Source organism: Phalangium opilio, unplaced genomic scaffold (genome assembly GCF_054372755.1).
Source record: "Phalangium opilio isolate 3A_F unplaced genomic scaffold, DU_Popi_V2 ptg000081l_1, whole genome shotgun sequence".
Classification (NCBI taxonomy): Eukaryota; Metazoa; Arthropoda; class Arachnida; order Opiliones; family Phalangiidae; genus Phalangium; species Phalangium opilio.
Window position 1 is genome coordinate 1,368,233 of NW_028324188.1, and position 20,135 is coordinate 1,388,367.

Consider the following 20,135-nt stretch of genomic DNA (forward strand, 5'->3'; position numbering starts at 1 on the left):
ATTTAAAAATTCAAATTCAAAAAAGGCTTAAGGAATATTTTGACAAAACACGTGAGATTATATGTCGCACGTGAATTTAAAAATTCAAATTCGAAAAAGGCTTAAGTAATGTTTCTCCACGTTGCTTTTAGGGTTAAATCTAGGGTTTACGTAGTAGTTCATCTTCTCTTTGAATAGGTCACAGTCTCGCACTAATCTACACCTACAGCAGTCCCAAATAAAATTCCCAGACACCATAAACCAGGCCAAAAAATGTTGTTCCGAAGAAATACAGTATGCACGGCGCGTATTAATTTCCTTTTATTTATTTTTTTATTATTTTATTTTCCATGAATATAAACCCTTAGCTTAACCTTATTTCTCTCTTAGATCATAAATAAAAAAGTTTTTGGCCGAATTAATACGGTCTCCAAGTTTAGGTCCCATAAAAGTTTCAGAGACACGCTCTTAAAATTCGTAAGAGATTTTTTGTGGCCAAGGCTTAAGTGTAATCCGGTGTATTCAACTCGGGGTCTCCTTACGAGAGACGAAGAAGTTAAAAGGACCAAGTTTTGGGGAGGGGGGGGGGGTTATGGAAACACTGGGTTATCCTGAGAATCTTAGACCAACCAAGGCTTAAGTTTAACCCTAGTTTGAGTTGTTGTATTCAACTCGGGGTCTCCTTACGAGAGACGAAGTAAAAAGGACCACGTTTTGGGTTTAGGGGTTATGGAAACACTGGGTGATCCTGAGAATCGACCAACCAAGGCATAAGTTTAACCCTAGTTTTAGTAGGTGTCTTCAACTCGGGGTATACTTATGAAGGATACAATTGAATGGACCATGTTTTGGGGTGCACCGTTGTCATGAACCTGAGAATCTTAGACCAAGGCTTAAGTTTAACCACCCTAGTAACTAACTATAACTATGGGGCTCCATTTGGGGCCTTGAGCTTGTCGACCCACGGCAAGTTAGGACCCCATTTTGGGCAACTGTGGTTTGTTACGTCATATTTGCTGTCGTATGGCTCTTTATCAATGTGTAAATCGTTTCAAATGATAATTATTTCCGAAAGGAAACTGTATGGAGTGCAACGGGGATTATATTAAGTTTCGGTCCCAAGCTTATGCATGGCACGAGTGTTTTACTAAGTATTTCGTGCGTCGAATCATGTCACGTCACCTACATATGGATGGATATATATATAAATGGAGAAACAAAATATTATGCCCAGCAAATTTTGAAGGGGTGGTCCTACTCCCAATATAAGGGCGTCACCCTCTCGGAATGCTAGCTAATTTTCAAGAGCAAAATAATGCAAACCTTGGATAGTAACTTCGTTTCGTTTCGTGTAAAAATAGTTCCATGCAGGGACCGTAACTGGGACATGACTTGTTTTATATGCTTTTCAATATAGAAATATTTTAATAATTTTTAATACATATTCAGAGTATATATTCTTGATATTATCATAAGTTTATAAGATACGTTCCATTTATAAGTTTGTAAACTTAGAAACTGGAGCTTGTAATTTTGAAGTGATAGCCTAGGTAGGTCATAGATTCAGGGTAAAGCGACGTGCGCCTGGTGAATGAGGCGCTGCTGTCAAAGGCCTAATTAGTAATGCAGACTAAATAGGAGCTAGATGGAAGTCCTGCAAAATTAATTAACCACCACCGAGTGTAGTTAGGACTTCAATTGACTCGCTTAATTCCGTCGTTCTCCTTCTCGAACTAGTTATCTCGAGAACTGTAAGTCTCTAGGAGGTAGCATTACGAATAGTATAGGTACTGTCATACTTATAATGTAACATATCTTATAAACTTATGTTTCCCAACTTTTACCTAATCTTACAAATCGAGAAAATTACTTTGAATTTGGTAATATTTGATAATACCCAATGAATTAAGGTTAAAGTACGGGAACTCACGAAATACATTATGGGTTACGATCGCGATCGTAGCCTTCTGTTTATTCCAACAGTCAAGATGAACATATCTTGAGAGATCCATGGGATCAGCGAAGCCCCGTTATATGTACTGTAGTTCAAAAATGTACTTATCATCACGCGATTTTCAGATCAGCGTTCAATGTTATACTGTTCTGTTTTAGTTTTGACCCCTCGATTATAGGTGTGGTACTCCCGAAGGCCATATGCTGCCCCCCTCCATCTCCAAAACTCCCCAACAGTACGAAAATAAACCATACCTGTAGACCAAGGCTTACTTATCTATCTAGTGTACGTGCAATTTTTCTATTCAATGTTTTATCTCCTTTGCTTGTGTTGTGTATTTTAGTTTTGTTATATTTAAAGTAAACTCTGGCCACGGATATGGGTCAAACGACCTACCCTATCACGTGACATTACTCCCTCAATTGTTAAACGCACGAGGAATTTCAAAAACCAAGGCTTAAGGAAAATTCGTGAATTGCCAAAGCACGTGAAATTTCAAAATTTAAGAATTAGGCTTAACGAATATAAATTTATTGACAAAGCACGTGAAATTTTAAAATTCAAAACTATGGGCTTAACGAGTTGTTCAAAGTATTAGGTTTAGTTTCAATGTGAACGGACCTTTGGAACGACGTCCAATTTCTCAGTGTCAGAGGGGGAACTCTTTTCACGACGTCCTTAATATTATAGCCGAGGCTTAAGTTAAACGGGGAGGCCCTTTTAATTCAGCCATCATAATAAGGAGTGACCCGTACTAGACTGCCGGGTCGACCAGGGTCAAACTTCCTTTTGTTATTAATCTAAATAGAAAATTTCTCCTTTGATGGAAGTCAAGCCATGTCACCCTCTAGGCTACGCTTCAGCTTAGGAAGGGGGGGGGGGCGTGGAGTAGAGGCCCTGGTATCATAGGATCCCGCCAAAATCCAATAGTCTAAGATGGATTGATAATTCCGTAATATCCCATAGAAATCTCGCGTTAATATATATCGGTATAGCTAAATGGTCAGAACGAGTTAGATCCCTTTATGGTAGTCGGTTTTTGATAGTTCATCATCGTCTATACTCCCCGTGTTGGCGTGGTTAGGAGATATTGGTTGTTGGATGTATAAGGGTTTGAATTAGTAGTAAAAGTATGCGGTAGACGTTACGGGCAGTTTACTTAATTGGCTTTAAGGTTAAAATTCCTAAGCCTAGTTTGAAAATGAATAAAATGAAAAGCGCGTGCGATGTTTTTTCTCGCGCCAAATTTTATAACGCGCTTTCTTGTGCACTAGGGTTGCCATGGAAACGACTGGGAACTTAAAAATAGGCCCAAAAAGATAAAAGAAATTGCCTTGGGTGTTACTCAATGTGTTATTATAACGCAATAATAATTAGGGAAAATCAAATGAAGGAAATAAAACAGAGTTTTACTTTAAAACCTAGCTAAGTAGAAATTTGATTATCCGTTGGTGGCGCGAACTAGACCACGGGATCTTTTATAATATAAAGTACATGATTGGTGTCAATGAGGAAGTGAATATATAGGAAAGCCCCGTCAATCCCATGGATCCTTTTATTATTCTTGGGAGCTTAGAAATGATGCGTTGTAGGTATAGTATAGTACGTCGAGGTTGTAGTCTCTGGGAGATCATCCGTTATGAGTCATTGACATCCCCTTCCTGACTTTGAGCTAGCTCCCTTCTAGATTTGGCGGGAATGCGCGATACCAAACAAGGACAAAGTAAGTTCCGAATCGCTGGCAACTCATTACCGATCACCCCTTGACGCTTTATACTGGTGCGCCCATACACGGCACGGTTTTTATAAAACCAATAGACCACCCCGCATGAATTATATTAAACTGAAGCTATAAAATTAAACGTTAGGGGTTGACACATCTCGGGGGAAAATATTATTTTAATATAACTTCGGCATTAATTTATTTCTGTTAACTTCCATTATAAAAGTGAGATGTGTATGTGTGTGTTGAAAAAAAGGACGTGCAGCACCCCACGTTATTTATCCATTGGCGATAATAATGTCAAGAGGGTTGAAGCTGCCATTTCTATATATATGTATTCTCCATCATTTTAAATCTGACGTTAGGAAATGGATAGTAGAAAGGGTGACCCTGCCTTTCACCGTTGTGTAAACGGACATCAGCCCTTTGTTGACCAAATATTTCAATGATTTATGATGAATGACTTTTCAAATTGTTACCAGAGTGTTCTGATTGGCTGAGAGCTCACTCGACTCGCGTAAGACATGTTTGCGTTAAACTTTAGCGCGAATTATTTTGTATATTTCGCTAGCGTTTAAACATTAAGACACTAAATAAACAAAGGGTTACTTGAACAGAAATAATTTTTTAAATAAATATTAAAAAACGTCTGCTAACACGCGCACGACCGCCTGTTTTTCACGAAACTAGCGCCACTTACATCCATTAAACATTATCTACCCTAATTTTTTCCCTTTACTTTATACTCCCTTTAAAAATCTCGAAAGCAAAGGGAAACTGAACCATCTAAGGCTTGGTTTATAAATATAAATCATTATTTGTAATTTACACTCCCTTTAAAAAGTACACGTTTAAAGTAAAACTGAACTTGGTTTCTTTTTAACTCAATATTAAAATCAAAATCGCGCAATCTTATCCTAGGCCTTGGTTTGTTTGAAAACCGATATTTGCACCACGAACAAGAAGCCCTTAAGCCTTTGTATTCCATTAATATTTTCTCCGTTTATAACTTTCTCTCTTTTTGAAAAATTCCCATTCGCATCTTAAGCCTTTGTCTGTATCATTTCAAAACCTCTAGGCGTAAATACATACTATTTTATTTTCTGTTTTTGCCAAAGATTCTAACATCTCCTCCGTTTCTTAATTTCCCTTGACTTATCCTTAAAGCTAAAAGATCGTATCTACGATTGTAACTAAGCCTAAAAGATACGCCCTTTCGTTACTGTTTAACTTTCCATTACGTAAAACTCCATTTCCTCGGGTCTCCGGAGAAAGTCTGGTAGACCCAAAAATCTAGCCAAGGCCTAACAGAAAATATTCTACTTATTTTTATTTTTCGTTGTGCTTGTTTCGAAGGAGAAGATTGCTCGAGGAAAACACGCGCCAAAAATGTCTACAGTTGGTATAGGCTTAGTAGAAATAGAGTTGAATTTAGGCCTATTTTTATTTGTATTATAGGCCTAGAGTTTTAATGTCTGGAGCTTTTAAATATTCTAGGCATAGCCTACATCTGGTTATTTTTAACCATATTCACACGTAATTTAAACTGAGCGTGTTTAAAATCATAGTAACTTTATATTATTATTATTACATGATCTTTCGAATAAACATGTAAATTTCTTGGTTTGAGCTGTCCTTTTGAGGTTGGCTATTGTTTTATCTTCTGTAGGAACCAAGGCGGAACCATCATGACCGGACAATACACGTAAAATCAAACTTTCCTCTAAAGAAATCGGAAGAAAGCATTTCCTTAAAACTCGGAAGTAACGTACACCATTGGGATCGTAAAAATGGAGGCGACTTCTGACGTCATGACATCACGGACTCGTTTAACCAATCGCGTACGACGATCTAATGTAACTATCACAGATCGGAAGAATTGGAAAAATCTTCGGTACTTGGTACACCTGTCGTGCGTTATTTGGTGCGTCACACTCTTCACTACTTCAACCGGAAGTGTTACCAGTGGTTCCGAGACGTCATCCATCCAAGCCTTTTACATCACCGTTAATGAAAGCATTAATTTCACTCATATGGTCGTGGATCCCGTGTCCGGTCGCGTTTATATCGGGGCTTCTAATTGGCTGTACCAGTTTAACTCCTCATTGGATATGGAAGCCGCTTACAAAACTGGACCAGTAGCTGATAGCGTCCATTGTTCGGCTACTGATTGTACGGGAACTGACAAAGTTATCACCAATAATATCAATAAGGTAATTTAAGACACTTATTTGAATCTTGGCCTAATTCACTTCAACCCTTCATTCGTTCGTTATAATGCAAAAGCCTAATCCATTTCATTCCTTGATTCATTATAATTTCAGGTTCTGGTAATGGACCCCGTATCGCGTATGCTCATAGTTTGCGGCAGTGTCCATCAAGGCGCTTGTCGACGCCATCATCTGGGTGACATAGCCAACCCCGAAGACATGATACCGATACCAGTAGCGGCCAATGACGAAAATTCTTCGACGGTTGCCTTCGTGGGTCCGGCTCGATATCCCGGGATGTACACTCACGTTCTGTACGTCGCCACAACAAACAGTCGTTTGGGACCTTACCGGGATATGGTACCGGCCATTTGCAGTCGGAGATTGATTACTTCCGGTCTGTTTTCGGTCATTGAAACGTCGTTTTCTTCCATCGCGCGTGTCGATATCAGTTCGCATCTCCGGGATTATTACGTAGTCAAGTACATCTACGGATTTCATTCCGGTGATTACGTTTATGTCTCTACTGTTCAACGCAAGACGCATTTGAGGGCGCTTGAAGAATGGGGATATGTTTCACGTTTAGGTGAGTTACCACCCTATGGGTACCAGTATGTCTGAGTCAAGGAAAACTTTGAAATTGGCAAATATTTATCGGGGGTATTTGCAACAATTGATAGGGGGTATTTGCAACAATTGATCGAGGGTATTTTCCCCAAATGGATCGGGGGTATTTGCAACAATTGATTGGGGGTATTTTCCCCAAATTGATCGGGGGTATTTTCCCCAAATTGATCGGGGGTATTTTCCCCAAATTGATCGGGGGTATTTGCAACAATTGATCGGGGTATTTTCCCCAAATTGATCGGGGGTATTTTCCCCAAATTGATCGGGGGTATTTGCAACAATTGATCGGGGGTATTTTCCCCAAATTGATCGGGGGGTATTTTCCCATATTGATCTGGGGGTATTTTCCCATATTGATAAAGGATAACCTGTAAAACTCATCTATGGGATTCTCAGCAAGTACCATTGTTTTTATTTATTTATTTGTTTAGCCCGTATTTGTTTATCGGACGTGCGTTACAACACCTACACTGAAGTGACCCTTCAATGCGTGGGTCCCGATGGTACCGAATACAACATCCTTCAAGACGCCAGTCTAGCCAAAGTCAGCGGTGACTTAGCAACCGATTTCCGAATTGACCCCGGATCGGACATTCTAGTCGGGGTTTTCGCTACCAGTCGCGACCATACCTCGAGACCCGGTCGTAATTCGGCCGTCTGCGTCTACGCCATGTCCGACGTCGAACAACGGTTCACGGAAAACATTCATTTGTGCTATAATGGCAGCGTATTGACTCGAAATATGGATTACATCGCTGGAAGTATTAATCAGTGCCCTGAACCTGGAGTAAGTCCAATTTTATTACTTGGTTTTCTCTTTGGAATGGCACTTATAATATAATGGACGGGAAAACTGAACTGAACTGAACTATACTGATAGTGGGGCGATGCATTCAGGATTTCTTTGTCCACTTGCAAATTAAAATATATAATAAATTAGTAAATGAATGTATTCCCCTAAGCTGACTGCTATCATAATTTATGCTAATTTATTTTGTCGAAAATTATAATTTTTCTTTAGAATATTTTACAAAGTCTGTTTTTTAAAATATATTTGCCGTATTTCTTAGAGATTTTTCTTAGTCTTATTTTTTAATTTTTTTTGGGGTTGTTTTTCTTTTCAAAATGATTCTTTAGAAAACAGGGAACGTGCTAAATTTTTGTAACGAAACTGTGAAGATCAACGGTTCCGTGCCCATCTCTCAAGTTGCTGGCATCACCTTCTCCAATACGACATTAACGGCGGTAACCATGACAACAGCTGGTCAGCATACAGTCGGATTTGTTGGGACTAGCGACGGAAAACTCAAAAAGGTATAATGGAAAAAAAATAAATTTTACTTCTTAGAATTTGTAGACACGTACTATACGTGTCAATACGTTTGACCTCGTAACTTTAGTTGAAAAGATCATAGGTCAAAATTGAAGGTACCATTAGAAAGAGTATATTTGGTAGAGTAATCGCACCAAGTATCATGACATACGTATTTAAAATAAGCTACTGATGCGAATTTTAAAACACATTTTGAAATATTTTTATTTTTGATCTCATATTAAACTAGCTATAACTTTAGTTCTGAAGGTCGTAGGTTAAAATTGAAGGTACCCTTAGAAAGAAGAGTTTTCATAGAGTAATCGCTCCAAGTAACATGATTCCCGCGTTTATAATAATTTCCCCACAATTATATTAAGTTGAAATCAAAATAAAATCATAATTTACTATGTTTATTTTCAGCTACTTTTCTCATCCGGGACATACATCGAAGAATTCGAGGAAGTTCCGGTTGATACACCGAATCCTGTACTTACGGACCTTCATTTAGACCCGTCTCAACAGTTCATATTCGTCGCTACACCGTACAAAGTAAGAAAAACCATTTTTACCAAATATTTCCTATTATTGCATACACCGGTGTATTGCGGGCAAATGCTTTACAGGGGCCTATAGAAAATACATGGGAAGGTTTACCCCTGTAAGTCGTCTTCCTCCAAAGTTAATTTAAAACCCAAGTAAATTGCTTTAAACACTTACAATTTTAATTGCATAGCGGTATAGGTTATAAGTGGTAGGTATTAGCCCCTTTTGGAGGAAGTACGCTAATCGATCATTTTTTTCGCCTCAAAATGAGCTAGGTTCCCGCGGGCGCTAGCGGGTAGAATAGCCAGCGGTATTTTTCTGGCATATTCGGTCAAATGATTAATGAATCCGAACTAGCCGAGACCGTACTGTGTTAGGGTACAATACGAAAAGTTGTGTTACCCATAAATCATCATCAGGTCTGCGTAGGAAAACCTCGTGCTGTTTCCCGCTCTTTTTTTTCTTTCCCTCTCTCTCTATTACTAGCGCGAGCTTTATTTTCCCGCGCTTTTCCTGTATAATCTTTACTTTTGCTTGGCGCGAGCTACATAAACACGCGAAAACTTTTGTTCAGCGCGTGAGATTAAACTCGAGACCATGGAGGATGAATATATTTATATATATATTGGAGTAGAAATAGTGGTTGAGATAGTTTCAACGTTTTTTCTCTATAAAATTTCTTAATATCTTTTTTCTCTACAAAATTTCTTAATATCTTTAACCCAATAACGAATATACCTCCTGTAAATAATTCTATAAACTCCCAAAAATGTTTAGGTTTAATATTTATAACGATATCTTACCAATGCAATTTTCTACTCCCTTATATTTATCCTCTTTGCACTACGATCTATTTGTATATCAGAACTCCCCTTTTCCCGCCTTTTCCAAAAAAAAACCTCCTACACCTCATTAAGTATTCAAGAAAATTATTTGGCCGGAAAAGGAGTAGGTCAAAAAATAGGCTTTATAAGGAAAAAAGGGTTTGCTTGTTGCTCGCTCGTTGCGTGTTTTTCGCCAGTTTTTCATTACGTCTTTGATATTTTTTTTTGTTCTTTTTAAGCTAAGTCTAACAAGTAATGAATGTTAGAAACTTGTAACTCTTTATTTATTTTGCTTTCCCTTTTTACCCTTTTCGTGTTTAAGAGAAAAGTTTTAATTAATTTGTGGTACTTTGTTAAGCCTAGGACTAGTACTTTTTTATTGGGTTTTTTTTTCTTTGCCGTTATGGTTTTTACATTCAAATTAATTGTGGTGTTAGCGAGAAAGTTGTTTTCAAAGGAATTTTGATTTTAGTTCTACTGTTTTAGGCCTACCGTGACAAATGACTTTATAGGTAGGCCTAGGTTGAAGGAACATAGACGAAAAGGCCTAAAAGAAGAGAATAGGTTTAAATTTTAGGCCTAAAAGAAGATAATAGGTTTAAATTTTAGGCCTAACTATGGAACTAGGCTTAGCTTTTAGGCCTAACGAGTGAAGGGGGCATAATTTGTAGGCCAAACTACGAAACTAGGCTTAGTATTTAGTCCTAACCATGAAACTAGGCTTAGCATTTAAGCCTAACAACGAAACTAGGCTTAAATTGTGTACTTAATGAGAGCATTTATCTAAAGGGGATTGTTATAATAGAATTTATTCTGTGCATTAATAGAAAGTGTGTCAGAGAAGTTTCTAACAAAAGATAAATTGTATTTTTTCTTTTCTTTTCTTTTTGCGTTCCTTTGTGTGTGTTTTGCGCAATGGTAGCTATCTAAGGTCCGAATCGAACGATGTCATCAATACGTCAACTGCAACGAATGTCTCCAATCCAGGAATCCCTACTGCGGATGGTGTTCCCTCGAAAAGAGGTCAGATTACAATCATTTGCTACATTTTTTCTTTTATATATATTTATAGTTACCATCTTAAGCTAGTAATAGCGATACCCGAAAGTAAACTTTCCCCTTGTTAGAGCTTAACTTCCATGGCAGCTTAACCTGCTAAGCCTAAATTTACCGTACGAGTTTAATAAGTTTCCCCTATTGGGTTGTTAAACTTAACTGTCTCATTAAATATAAAATTCGATCTTCGAAACCACCAGGGTTTTGCAAAGAAATAAAAAGAAAAATTGAATAAAGGACCTATTATTTTTGCTTAGTCACCAATTAGGCCTAATTTAAGTCTAATTACATTGGAGTTCAAAACAGTTAGAAAATAAAACCAATCATTTGTTAAATTGCTCAGTAGTTATTCTCAATTTAAATCTAATTAAAGTAAAATCAAAAAGCTTTATTTGAATCATTTTACGAGTTCCCGTTTGGACCTAATTTAAGCCTAATGAGTCAATTCTCCCACCTTATTCCCGATCCATGCGCCAAGGCTTAACGCAATATTATTTTTATCTGATAAATCTGTATCAAAATAATCCGTCGTCTGCTTCAGAGTTGAAAATATTGAAAGGGTTCTACCACTGCCTCCTTTACTAAGGTAAAGTAAAGGAGGCAGTGGTTCTACGGTGAAGCAGACAACGCAAATCGTGGAGGTTAAGCCTTGGCACACGCATCGAGAATAAATAAAGTGGATTAGCTTAAAATTTGAATTTCTCTAGTGGAATTTCAGTCCTTCCAAGCTCCTTAAAGACTACAATATAATATACTCGTTTTGAAATCCATCAGTATCTAAAAAAGTCCCAATTTCCAAAAACATTTTTTCCCTCATTGTAATATGATCCTCTGGTTTTAACATCTAACGCATTTCATTACGAGTGCATTAGGTCTAAAAATCCAGGAATCTAGAATTGTAGGCCTACAAAAACACGTAGGTGGGTATAGATATCATTTCCTTGGGGTTCTCACGTTTCCGCGATCTGCTCTTCTCGGATCTCCTATGGGGAAAGGAAGACCGTAGATACCTACCTAGGCCTTGGTACGTAGGACACCGCGCGACCTCGCAGCAAAGAAAAGTAAAAGATATCCCCATTGTTTTTCTCTGGTTGTCGGCCGCTTTTTCCTTCCTCTGGCCCCATTTGCCAAATTGAATCCACTCTCGCTCTTAAGGTAGACATATATATATACCAGAATGATGTCTCCACGTGACCTGTCATTGAGATGGAAGGTTAGAAGAAGGGGTAGGTTATTAGTGGTTCTTGGTGACAAGTGACTGTAGTAAAAGGTATGCCATGTCCACGTGGCCTGTCACTAGGCTGAAAGGTTAGAGGAAGAGAAGTTATTAGTGGAATTTGGTGACTGGAGATTGTAGACGAGGGTATATGGATGGTCCACGTGCAATGTCATTGAGATATATGGTTAGGGTAGGGGATGGTTACTAGTAGGACTTGGGGACAGGAGATATGGGGTTCTTTTGCCATTCTAATAAGAACTAAGCCTGGAAATTTGTTACTGGCTGCAAATAGACTCCTGGAGTGTTTTCGGCAATCGCTTACCAACGAAATATAGTCCAGATTCTTGGAAATCTTGGATAAATTTTACCTTGACCTAAAGTCTTTCTATTCTTTCATCAATAAAGCTTATTTTCTTCATCCAGTCGTGACCCCTTGACCCCGAGAGTTACGATGACTTCTGTTTTGAAAATATCAATATTTAATTTCAGGTGCACGATTAAATCAGCTTGTCAGAACGCGACGTGGTCCTTCGGTGATCGTAGTTCCCCTCGTTGGTTGTCACTGGAAACTCAACAGTGCATAGATTTTCAGTCTGTGATACCCGAGCATTTACCTTTGAACAGTATGCACGTTGTAAGTGAGACGGTCGCCCGTTACTTAAATTTTTAAGTATCAATTTCGAAAGCGTTTAAGGCAGCCAATTAAGTCCTTAATTCAATTAAATGGTTCTCAGGTTGAGCTTGTAATAAACCAGTTACCGCAACTTCCGTATGGCGCTCATTACTTGTGCGTCTTTGGGGATAACGAACCCATTCCGGCCAGGGTCATTCAAAATGGACTGTCCTGTATGTCGCCTTTGGTCACTGCCAGGCCCCCTATTAGGCCCGGGAAAGGTAATGTGCTATTTCTGATAAATCCACGTTCACGAGCGTTTTGAGAAAATCTCTCGTGCGTTTTGAGAGAAAATCTCTCGTGCGTTTTGAGAGAAAATCTCTCGTGCGTTTTAAGAAAAAAAATCTCGTGCGTTTTGAGAAAATCTCTCGTGCATTTTGAGAGAAAATCTCTCGTGCATTTTGAGAGAAAATCTCTCGTGCATTTTGAGAGAAAATCTCTCGTGCATTTTGAGAGAAAATCTCTCGTGCATTTTGAGAGAAAATCTCTCGTGCATTTTGAGAGAAAATCTCTCGTGCATTTTGAGAGAAAATCTCTCGTGCATTTTGAGAGAAAATCTCTCGTGCATTTTGAGAGAAAATCTCTCGTGCATTTTGAGAGAAAATCTCTCGTGCATTTTGAGAGAAAATCTCTCGTGCGAGATTTAAAAACCACTCCCAATCAATTGAAGTTCGTGTATTTCCCAAATTATATGCAAATTCATAATTGGTTAAAAAACAAAATACCGAATGACTTCATTTTAACTGAACAAAATAAAGTTGTTTAGACTTGTAGAAAGGACAATGATATTAATGGTATGATAGCGTGTTTAGTGTTCATTTGCGAATGATTGTAGTTTACCTTAATGGTGATATTTGCCTCGAATCTTTTCCTTAATATTGCTTAATTCATTCCGTGTGTGTGTGGTTTCAGATCATGTCATGGTCAATTTGGCGGTCAGGTCTAGCGAGACTGACACGGATTTCATTCAACGGGCATTCGCCTTTTACGAATGCTCCGCGCATAAAACGTGCGTCTATAATTCTTGTTTTTAAAAACATCTAGGCCTATATTTTTCATTTCTAATTTTCGCTGTCCCTAATTGTCCCTCATTAGGTGTAAGACTTGCGTGACGAGTAATTGGGCTTGCAGTTGGTGCGTTCAAGAAAATATGTGTGTCAGTAATACCACCAATTGTTCACATCGTGTCATTGTTGGAGAAAGGGTAAGTGACCCTTTTATTGTTTACCAATATTTTTCAACTTTATTTTTTTATATTTTATTACAAAGTCAACAGTCGTTTTAATATCATTATTTTTATATCGGTTTGTGGCTAATATATTTCGTAACGGGTTTGTTTTTTAGAATCCTCAAAATTCTCTCATTAAGGGACGGCAACACTGCCCGAGTTTCAGCATCGACGAAGAAATTCTATTACCAAATGGAATCGGTAAAGAAATTGTCATTGGAGTTAAGAACCTGCAAACACCATTGGTAAGCGTGATACTTTCCCTTTAATCTCTTTCGTTTTGGCGGGAATAAAATTTTGCACGTGGAATTTTTTTCGCGCGCGCTGTTTTGGCGGGAAACTTTGCGCGTGGTTGTATAGGCATAGCTCTAATTTTTCGCGCGCTTTGAATTGGCGCGAAACAGAGCACGTGGAGATTTATTTCTTTTTTTGTAATGTAATAAATACACTAATCATTACTATTTTAATTAATGTCAAAATTTGGGTCGTAAAATATTTAATTCTTTAGTTTATGAAGGTAATTGAAGCGAACCACAAATTAGACTTTAAAAAAATTAATTTATTTCTTGTCTGGATATAAACGGCGAAACATTTTTAGGGACATTTTATTTTTTAAAAAAAAAAATATGTGAACCGGAAAACGAGTCTAAAATTAAAGGCGCTTAAACCTTAACGCGTGACCTCTTTTCCAAGAAAAGGTTAATAAAATGAAAGAGGTTTCGAGTTGTATAAAAGGAAATAGGAATTTTTTTTTATTTTTTGTTGAAGGCTAAAAAGGATCTAGCGGGTAGGAACGCTATCTTGTATGTCTGGAACAAAAGCGCCATTACGTTATGGAGTATGGGAAGGCCATTTCTTTTTTCTTTTCAATATCCTGAGAATTTCGTGGGCTTTTAGTTTGTGTAAATAGTAATAAGACCATTGCATTAATTACTTGAAATGAAGCAAACATCACGTGTTATTTCCCTCTCGTCAACCAAGAGGCAACGTGCTGTTTGCTTCTCTTATGGAATTTATGGAACAATCTATTGTTTAGTTAACTGAAGCCCACGGATTTCCCCATGGGTGTTACGCGCCTCGACATGCGAAGAACCGATAATAGCTTTCAATTTCCTATTCTTTTATAACCCCGTTTTTATTTTCTCTCTTTTCTATATATCGAAACCTAACCCTTTCACCATCACCAACATATGTAATATTCGATTTTCATTCTGTGATATTGAATATAGGTCTATTTTAGAAAAATTACGTTATATATAGTCTGAAAAGATATGGTTTTTTGGTCTATTTTCAATGACCTCCATTTTCAAGACAGTCAGGACAGTTTTGACCCCTATAGATGACCCTATCCCACAACAAGGGCCACGGGGAAATAGACCCACTGTTCCCTAACCCTCTAGACGGCCCTGACCGCCATTTTCAGGACAGTTTTGACCCCTATAGATGACCCTATACCCGACCTGGACCACGGGAAAATAGCCCTACTGTTCCCAACCCCTCTAGACGGCCCTGTAGCCTTCCTGAATGGTTTTCTCTTTGTTTAAAAATGAATGTAGGAGGGTTTTCAATGCGTGGTCGAAATTGAAGGGGCCAAGGAACGAGTTTTTGCTAAAGTACGGGATAATAAAGTCGTTTGCGCCGAAAATGTGGTAAGTTTTGAATCTTTCTTAATTCAGACATTTGGTTCTGGATTTATTTTATTTACAATTTTTCTTTGGCTTGAAGTATACTTATCAAGCCGAAGTTGGAACGTTACAAGCTTCGATTACCGTCTTATGGAATGGGGACACTTTCATTGATAAAACGAATGGTATGTTTAATTGTAACACCATGCCCAGATATTTTAGGGGGGGGGGAACCACCTTTAATGTAAACTATGTATGTGTATTCATATTGGGGACCCAATTATATTAATAATCCAACCTTGGGTGCGTCCTTTACCCAATTGTAAAATAAATCTTAAGTATCTCATGAAATTGAACAGTGACATTGTACAAATGCAACCTTCTGGGTAGTCATGGTGGTCGTAGCGATTGTTCCTTATGCCTAACCAGGGACCGGAAGTTCCAGTGCGCGTGGTGCGGTGGTACTTGCCTGTACCGGGAATCGTGCTCGGACACGGCGGTCGCTTTGTGTCCACCGCCTCATATTGACCTGATTACCCCTTTGAGCGGACCCATCGAAGGTGGGACGTTGATCGCTATCGAAGGAAGTAACTTAGGGACCACCGAAGAGGAGATACAGGACAAAATTACCATCGGGGGTATTTTATGTATCCCCGTTGAGTACAGTGTCTCGGTACGGATTGTATGTCGAACTGGTACCAGCGCCGGTGGTTCTATGCCCGCCGTTGTTGTCGTGGGTAATCGGGCTGGGATTACCAGAGCTCAGGAGAAGTTTCATTATAAGGTAAGTACTGAGTTCCATAAGTTTGTCACTGGTTACAAACTGGAGCTTGTCATGAAGTGAAGGGTTGGTTTATTCTTTCCAGTCGGTGAGTTTGAAGAGTATTTATCCGAGGAAAGGTCCCCAATCGGGCGGCACACGCTTGTATCTCTCAGGCTTGAATTTGAATATTGGCAGTAAGGTTGAAGTCTTCCTCGACGATCTACCGTGCAAAGTCGAACGGTAAGTACGTTTACTTTTAATTTTGGAAGGGTTTCAGTGCAAATTGGGGCCCAGAAGGGTTCTCGGAAAGGATGTGATTAGTCTAGATTAAGTATATGATAAATTAGTTAAGGATATGAGGTTTACTTGGGAGGTGACGGAAGGGGTAGTGGGGTTAAAATCACCTCCGACGGACACGGGGCTGTTCGCACCAACATGGGTCGTATTCCCTCAAACTTTGTCGCCGCACTCCCGACTTCTTACTTGCAAACTTTGTGAATATCCGTTTGCATTTCATTGCAGTTCTTTGGCTAGTAGCAGTCAGATAAGTTGCCGAACTTCAAAATCGCCCATAGCTTCATTGGCCATCAACAAACTCTTGCTCAGAATAGACGGTGCCAATATCACCTACCCCGACCCTTTCTTATACACAAATGACCCCACGATTCAAACCATTCAACCTCTGCGAAGTTTCTTTAGCGGCGGTCGGGACATTATGATCTTGGGAACCAACCTGACCTCCATTCAACAACCAAGAATGGTTGTTTACAATGACCTCAACATCGTCAATGAAACCGTAAGTACTTTTAAATTTATACAAGGGGTCAATATCGGTATTTTATTTATTTCTTCGCGACATGGGCCTTGCCACAGTCGTGTCGCGTCATAAACTCAACCACTATGATGTGTCCGTCACCCGCGGTAAAGTCCGAAGCTTACCGAACGACATCACGTGGTCGTTCAACAACCAGTAACGAGGAATCATTAAGACTTAAGATTGGTTTCGTCATGGATGACGTCCAATCAGTGCGCGAGTTACGAAATTACTATCCCACCCTCCCAAATGAACTCTCCTACGTCACTGACCCGCGTTTCTTCCCGTTTCGCGATGATGCGGTTAAACTTTACAAGGGCGAGTCGTTGGTAGTAGAAGGCGAGAATCTACGATTGGCCACGTCAGAAAACGAAGTTAACGTGACGATAGGAACGCGTCCTTGTAACCTGACGTCACTAAGTATGACGCAACTCGTGTGTTTACCGCCGGAAGTGCAACCACCGGGAACGGACGAATTAGGACGCAGGACGCATAATAATTTACCAGCGGTCGTAGTTAGAGTCGGTGGTAATTTGCGCTACGAAGTTGGGTACTTGCGCTATGAAGTAGTGAAGAATTACGAGTTCCCACCTGAAGCGGTAGGAGGCGTGGCGGCCGCTGGTGCCGTCCTTATGTTACTAAGCCTTGTTATATTGGCCGTGTTGCGTCATAAGAGTTCCCAAGCCGAACGTGAGTACAAGAGAATCCAACTTCAAATGGACACCTTGGAAAATAGCGTCAGATCCGAATGCAAACAAGGTATGTCCGTTTCCTTTCATTTTACGTCATCATGACCTTTATTTGACCTTGCGTGGTTAAATAGCTTTTGCCGAACTTCAAACCGATATGACCGATTTAAACAATGATTTGCAAGCGACAGGGATTCCAACTTTAGACCATCGCACTTATATGATGAAAGTGTTTTTCCCCGGGGTTACTGATAATCCAGTTATTCAAGAATTTAAGGTTAATTTAATTAGTCAATTAGGGTTAATTGTTAGCCAAGGTTTAATGTTAAATGTTAATGTACAACAGCAGTTAAATGGTCCGCACAATAATTACGATTTGGCCATGGCGCAATTCGAGGAACTTATTTATAAGAAACAGTTTTTACTATCTTTCATCGAGACCTTAGAAAATCAAAAAACATTCAGTATTAGAGATAAGTAAGTTAAATGCGCTTGTAGAGCGTAAATTGGGCTACAAAATGAGACAAATTTGGTCAAAATCGGACCAGAACTAATGTAGTTACGTAAACTTGTAGAGTTAAGTCCTTGATACCATTTTGTAGCTCTGTTTGAGCTCTACCCAAATTTTTTCATACGGACCCATAAAATGTTATTTAATTTAATTGCAATTAGGGTTAACGTGGCATCATTATTGATGATTATTTTACTGGAAAAAATGGAATATGCCACGGAGTAAGAGTACAATTATCAATTATTAATTAACCCTAATTAACAATTTAATTCATTAATTACCCTAATTAGAATATTACGCGAATTACTCTTAAAATTAATTGAAAAATACGTCGGTACCAAACATCCTCAACTTATGCTCAGAAGGTAAGTTAGTGCAATGCCTCCTTAGCTCTTTGTGTCGTCATAAAAACCTCGGGCTTTGATAGGACGGAATCCGTTGTGGAAAAAATGTTAACCAATTGGATGGCGTTGTGCATGTACAATTACATCAAGGATTACTCTGGTAGTTCCTTGTTCCTTCTGTTCAGCGCCATTAAACACCAAGTAGAGAAAGGTCCGGTGGACGCAATCACACATGACGCCAGGTACTCTCTGTCCGAAGAGAGATTACTAAGGGAACATGTCGATTACAGTCCAGTTGTAAGTAGTTTAATGACAGTATACTCGGGGGTCGCTTTAACCTACACGAATACATACAGCTACTGAGAATCATTGCGCACGTGCCATATCTAGGCAGCTTTTTTGTGGAAGGAGCTAGCTAGACTAATCATTATATATGGCGAATTTTACCCAAGCGAATAATATAACCTATCGCGCTGCGCGTTGCACCTTTCGCTCTCGCATGACCACTCTCTGCTACCAACTGATGAATTCGCAGTGAGAATACAATAAATAAAACGTATTCTTTGGTGCAGACGATTCAAATCGTGCAAGAAGACCAAGACGAGAAAATCCAATGTCGAGTGAATGACTGCGATACAATAAACCAAGTTAAAACGAAGATATTGGATTCTGTTTATAAAAATACGCCTTTTTCACTAAGGCCTTTAACTTCCGATGTCGACTTAGGTACTTATCCAAATATTTAATTTAAACATTTGAAATCAATGGTAAGTGTCTTCAGAATGGCGGCACGGGAGGGGTGGTCACTTAATACTGGCCGATGAGGACTTGACAACGAAAACGGTGGGTTCTTGGAGACAGTTAAATACGCTAAGTCATTACGGTATCAGGGAATCGGCCATTATGGCGCTCAAGAATAGGCGACGGGAGAATCACATAACTAATTGTAAGACCGGTACACCACCGTCTTTATGGCGCGGTACCAAATACCTCTTACCGATAATCTTTGCGTCCTCGTACGTAGACTTGACCAATGGTCAACTGATGTTGAACAATCATCACCATAATCCCAGGAACGGTAACGCCAATGAAACGATCCGTTACTGGCATCTGGTCAAACCTTTAGACGAGCACCAGGACAATAACGTCAAGGACCATTGTCATAAAGCCATTCCAGAAATATTCCTAACCAGGCTCTTATCCACCAAAGTAAGTACTTCTTTGACCACTTAACCCGGAATCTAGCTGGCACCAGTACGTCCAAAGTCCAGTTGAGTAACTCTTTGTCGGTGTGACCTCTCGCCTTGCAGGGCACAATCCAAAAATTCGTGGACGACTTTTTATCGACGATATTGTCGGTGAACGAGGCGCTACCGTCAGCGGTCAAATGGTTATTCGATTTGTTGGACGAAGCGGCGAAACATCACGGGATTACGGACCCGGAAGTCGTGTACGCTTGGAAAAGCAACAGTCTTCCTTTGAGGTTCTGGGTTAATGTCGTTAAAAACCCCGATTTTGTCTTCGACATCGAAAAGAGCCCCGTTGTCGACTCTTGTCTTTCCGTCATTGCGCAAACCTTCATGGACGCTTGTTCCACAACGGAACATCGTCTTGGGAAGGTTAGTGTTCGACCTTTGACCCAGCTCTTTTAACTCTAATTACTTATTGGAGTGGTCATTTCTTTGTACAGGACTCTCCGTCGAATAAGTTACTTTTTGCCAGAGACATTCCATCTTATAGAAAGATGGTGGGTAGGTTCTACCAGGATACGGCAACGTGTCCGCCGGTAACTGATCAGGAATTAAATACAACTATGCAAGTCCTATCTGTGGTATGGCCAATTATAATATAATCCCATATTTTTCATAATTAACTTATTAATTAACCTATTTAATTAATTAATTAATTTATTTGCAAAGGCCCACAGTGGTGAAGTGGACAATTTAAATGCCTTAAAAGAACTGTTCTTTTACGTTACAAGATACAGAGACCAAGTAAGTCTTTTTATCGACATTTTTACCCCTTTAACCTCTTACTC

At 39.2% G+C, this 20,135-nt stretch overlaps 1 protein-coding gene across 5 annotated transcripts in view; it reads left to right on the top strand.

Moving 5' to 3' along the window:
- The window catches only part of LOC149653854 (plexin-B-like), a 145,252-nt gene that overhangs the window by 121,824 nt on the left and 3,293 nt on the right, over positions 1-20,135 (top strand). For 3 of the 5 annotated variants that reach the window (XM_089846788.1, XM_089846789.1, XM_089846790.1), the window contains 27 exons: positions 5,326-5,869; positions 5,981-6,452; positions 6,925-7,280; positions 7,631-7,807; positions 8,229-8,357; positions 10,098-10,198; positions 11,940-12,084; positions 12,185-12,344; positions 13,036-13,132; positions 13,219-13,327; positions 13,468-13,596; positions 14,908-15,000; positions 15,077-15,161; positions 15,336-15,760; positions 15,843-15,979; positions 16,262-16,535; positions 16,613-17,312; positions 17,377-17,519; positions 17,592-17,719; positions 17,915-17,974; positions 18,044-18,118; positions 18,181-18,394; positions 18,670-18,823; positions 18,879-19,306; positions 19,408-19,716; positions 19,788-19,928; positions 20,017-20,091. In XM_089846788.1, coding sequence (XP_089702914.1) covers positions 5,447-5,869; positions 5,981-6,452; positions 6,925-7,280; positions 7,631-7,807; positions 8,229-8,357; positions 10,098-10,198; positions 11,940-12,084; positions 12,185-12,344; positions 13,036-13,132; positions 13,219-13,327; positions 13,468-13,596; positions 14,908-15,000; positions 15,077-15,161; positions 15,336-15,760; positions 15,843-15,979; positions 16,262-16,535; positions 16,613-17,312; positions 17,377-17,519; positions 17,592-17,719; positions 17,915-17,974; positions 18,044-18,118; positions 18,181-18,394; positions 18,670-18,823; positions 18,879-19,306; positions 19,408-19,716; positions 19,788-19,928; positions 20,017-20,091 — 5,739 coding nt within the window. In that variant the 5' untranslated portion in view covers positions 5,326-5,446. Of the gene's footprint in view, positions 1-5,325; positions 5,870-5,980; positions 6,453-6,924; positions 7,281-7,630; positions 7,808-8,228; positions 8,358-10,097; positions 10,199-11,939; positions 12,085-12,184; positions 12,345-13,035; positions 13,133-13,218; positions 13,328-13,467; positions 13,597-14,907; positions 15,001-15,076; positions 15,162-15,335; positions 15,761-15,842; positions 15,980-16,261; positions 16,536-16,612; positions 17,313-17,376; positions 17,720-17,914; positions 17,975-18,043; positions 18,119-18,180; positions 18,395-18,669; positions 18,824-18,878; positions 19,307-19,407; positions 19,717-19,787; positions 19,929-20,016; positions 20,092-20,135 lie in introns of all 5 variants that reach the window. The other 2 variants (XM_089846792.1, XM_089846791.1) reach the window with 2 other exon arrangements.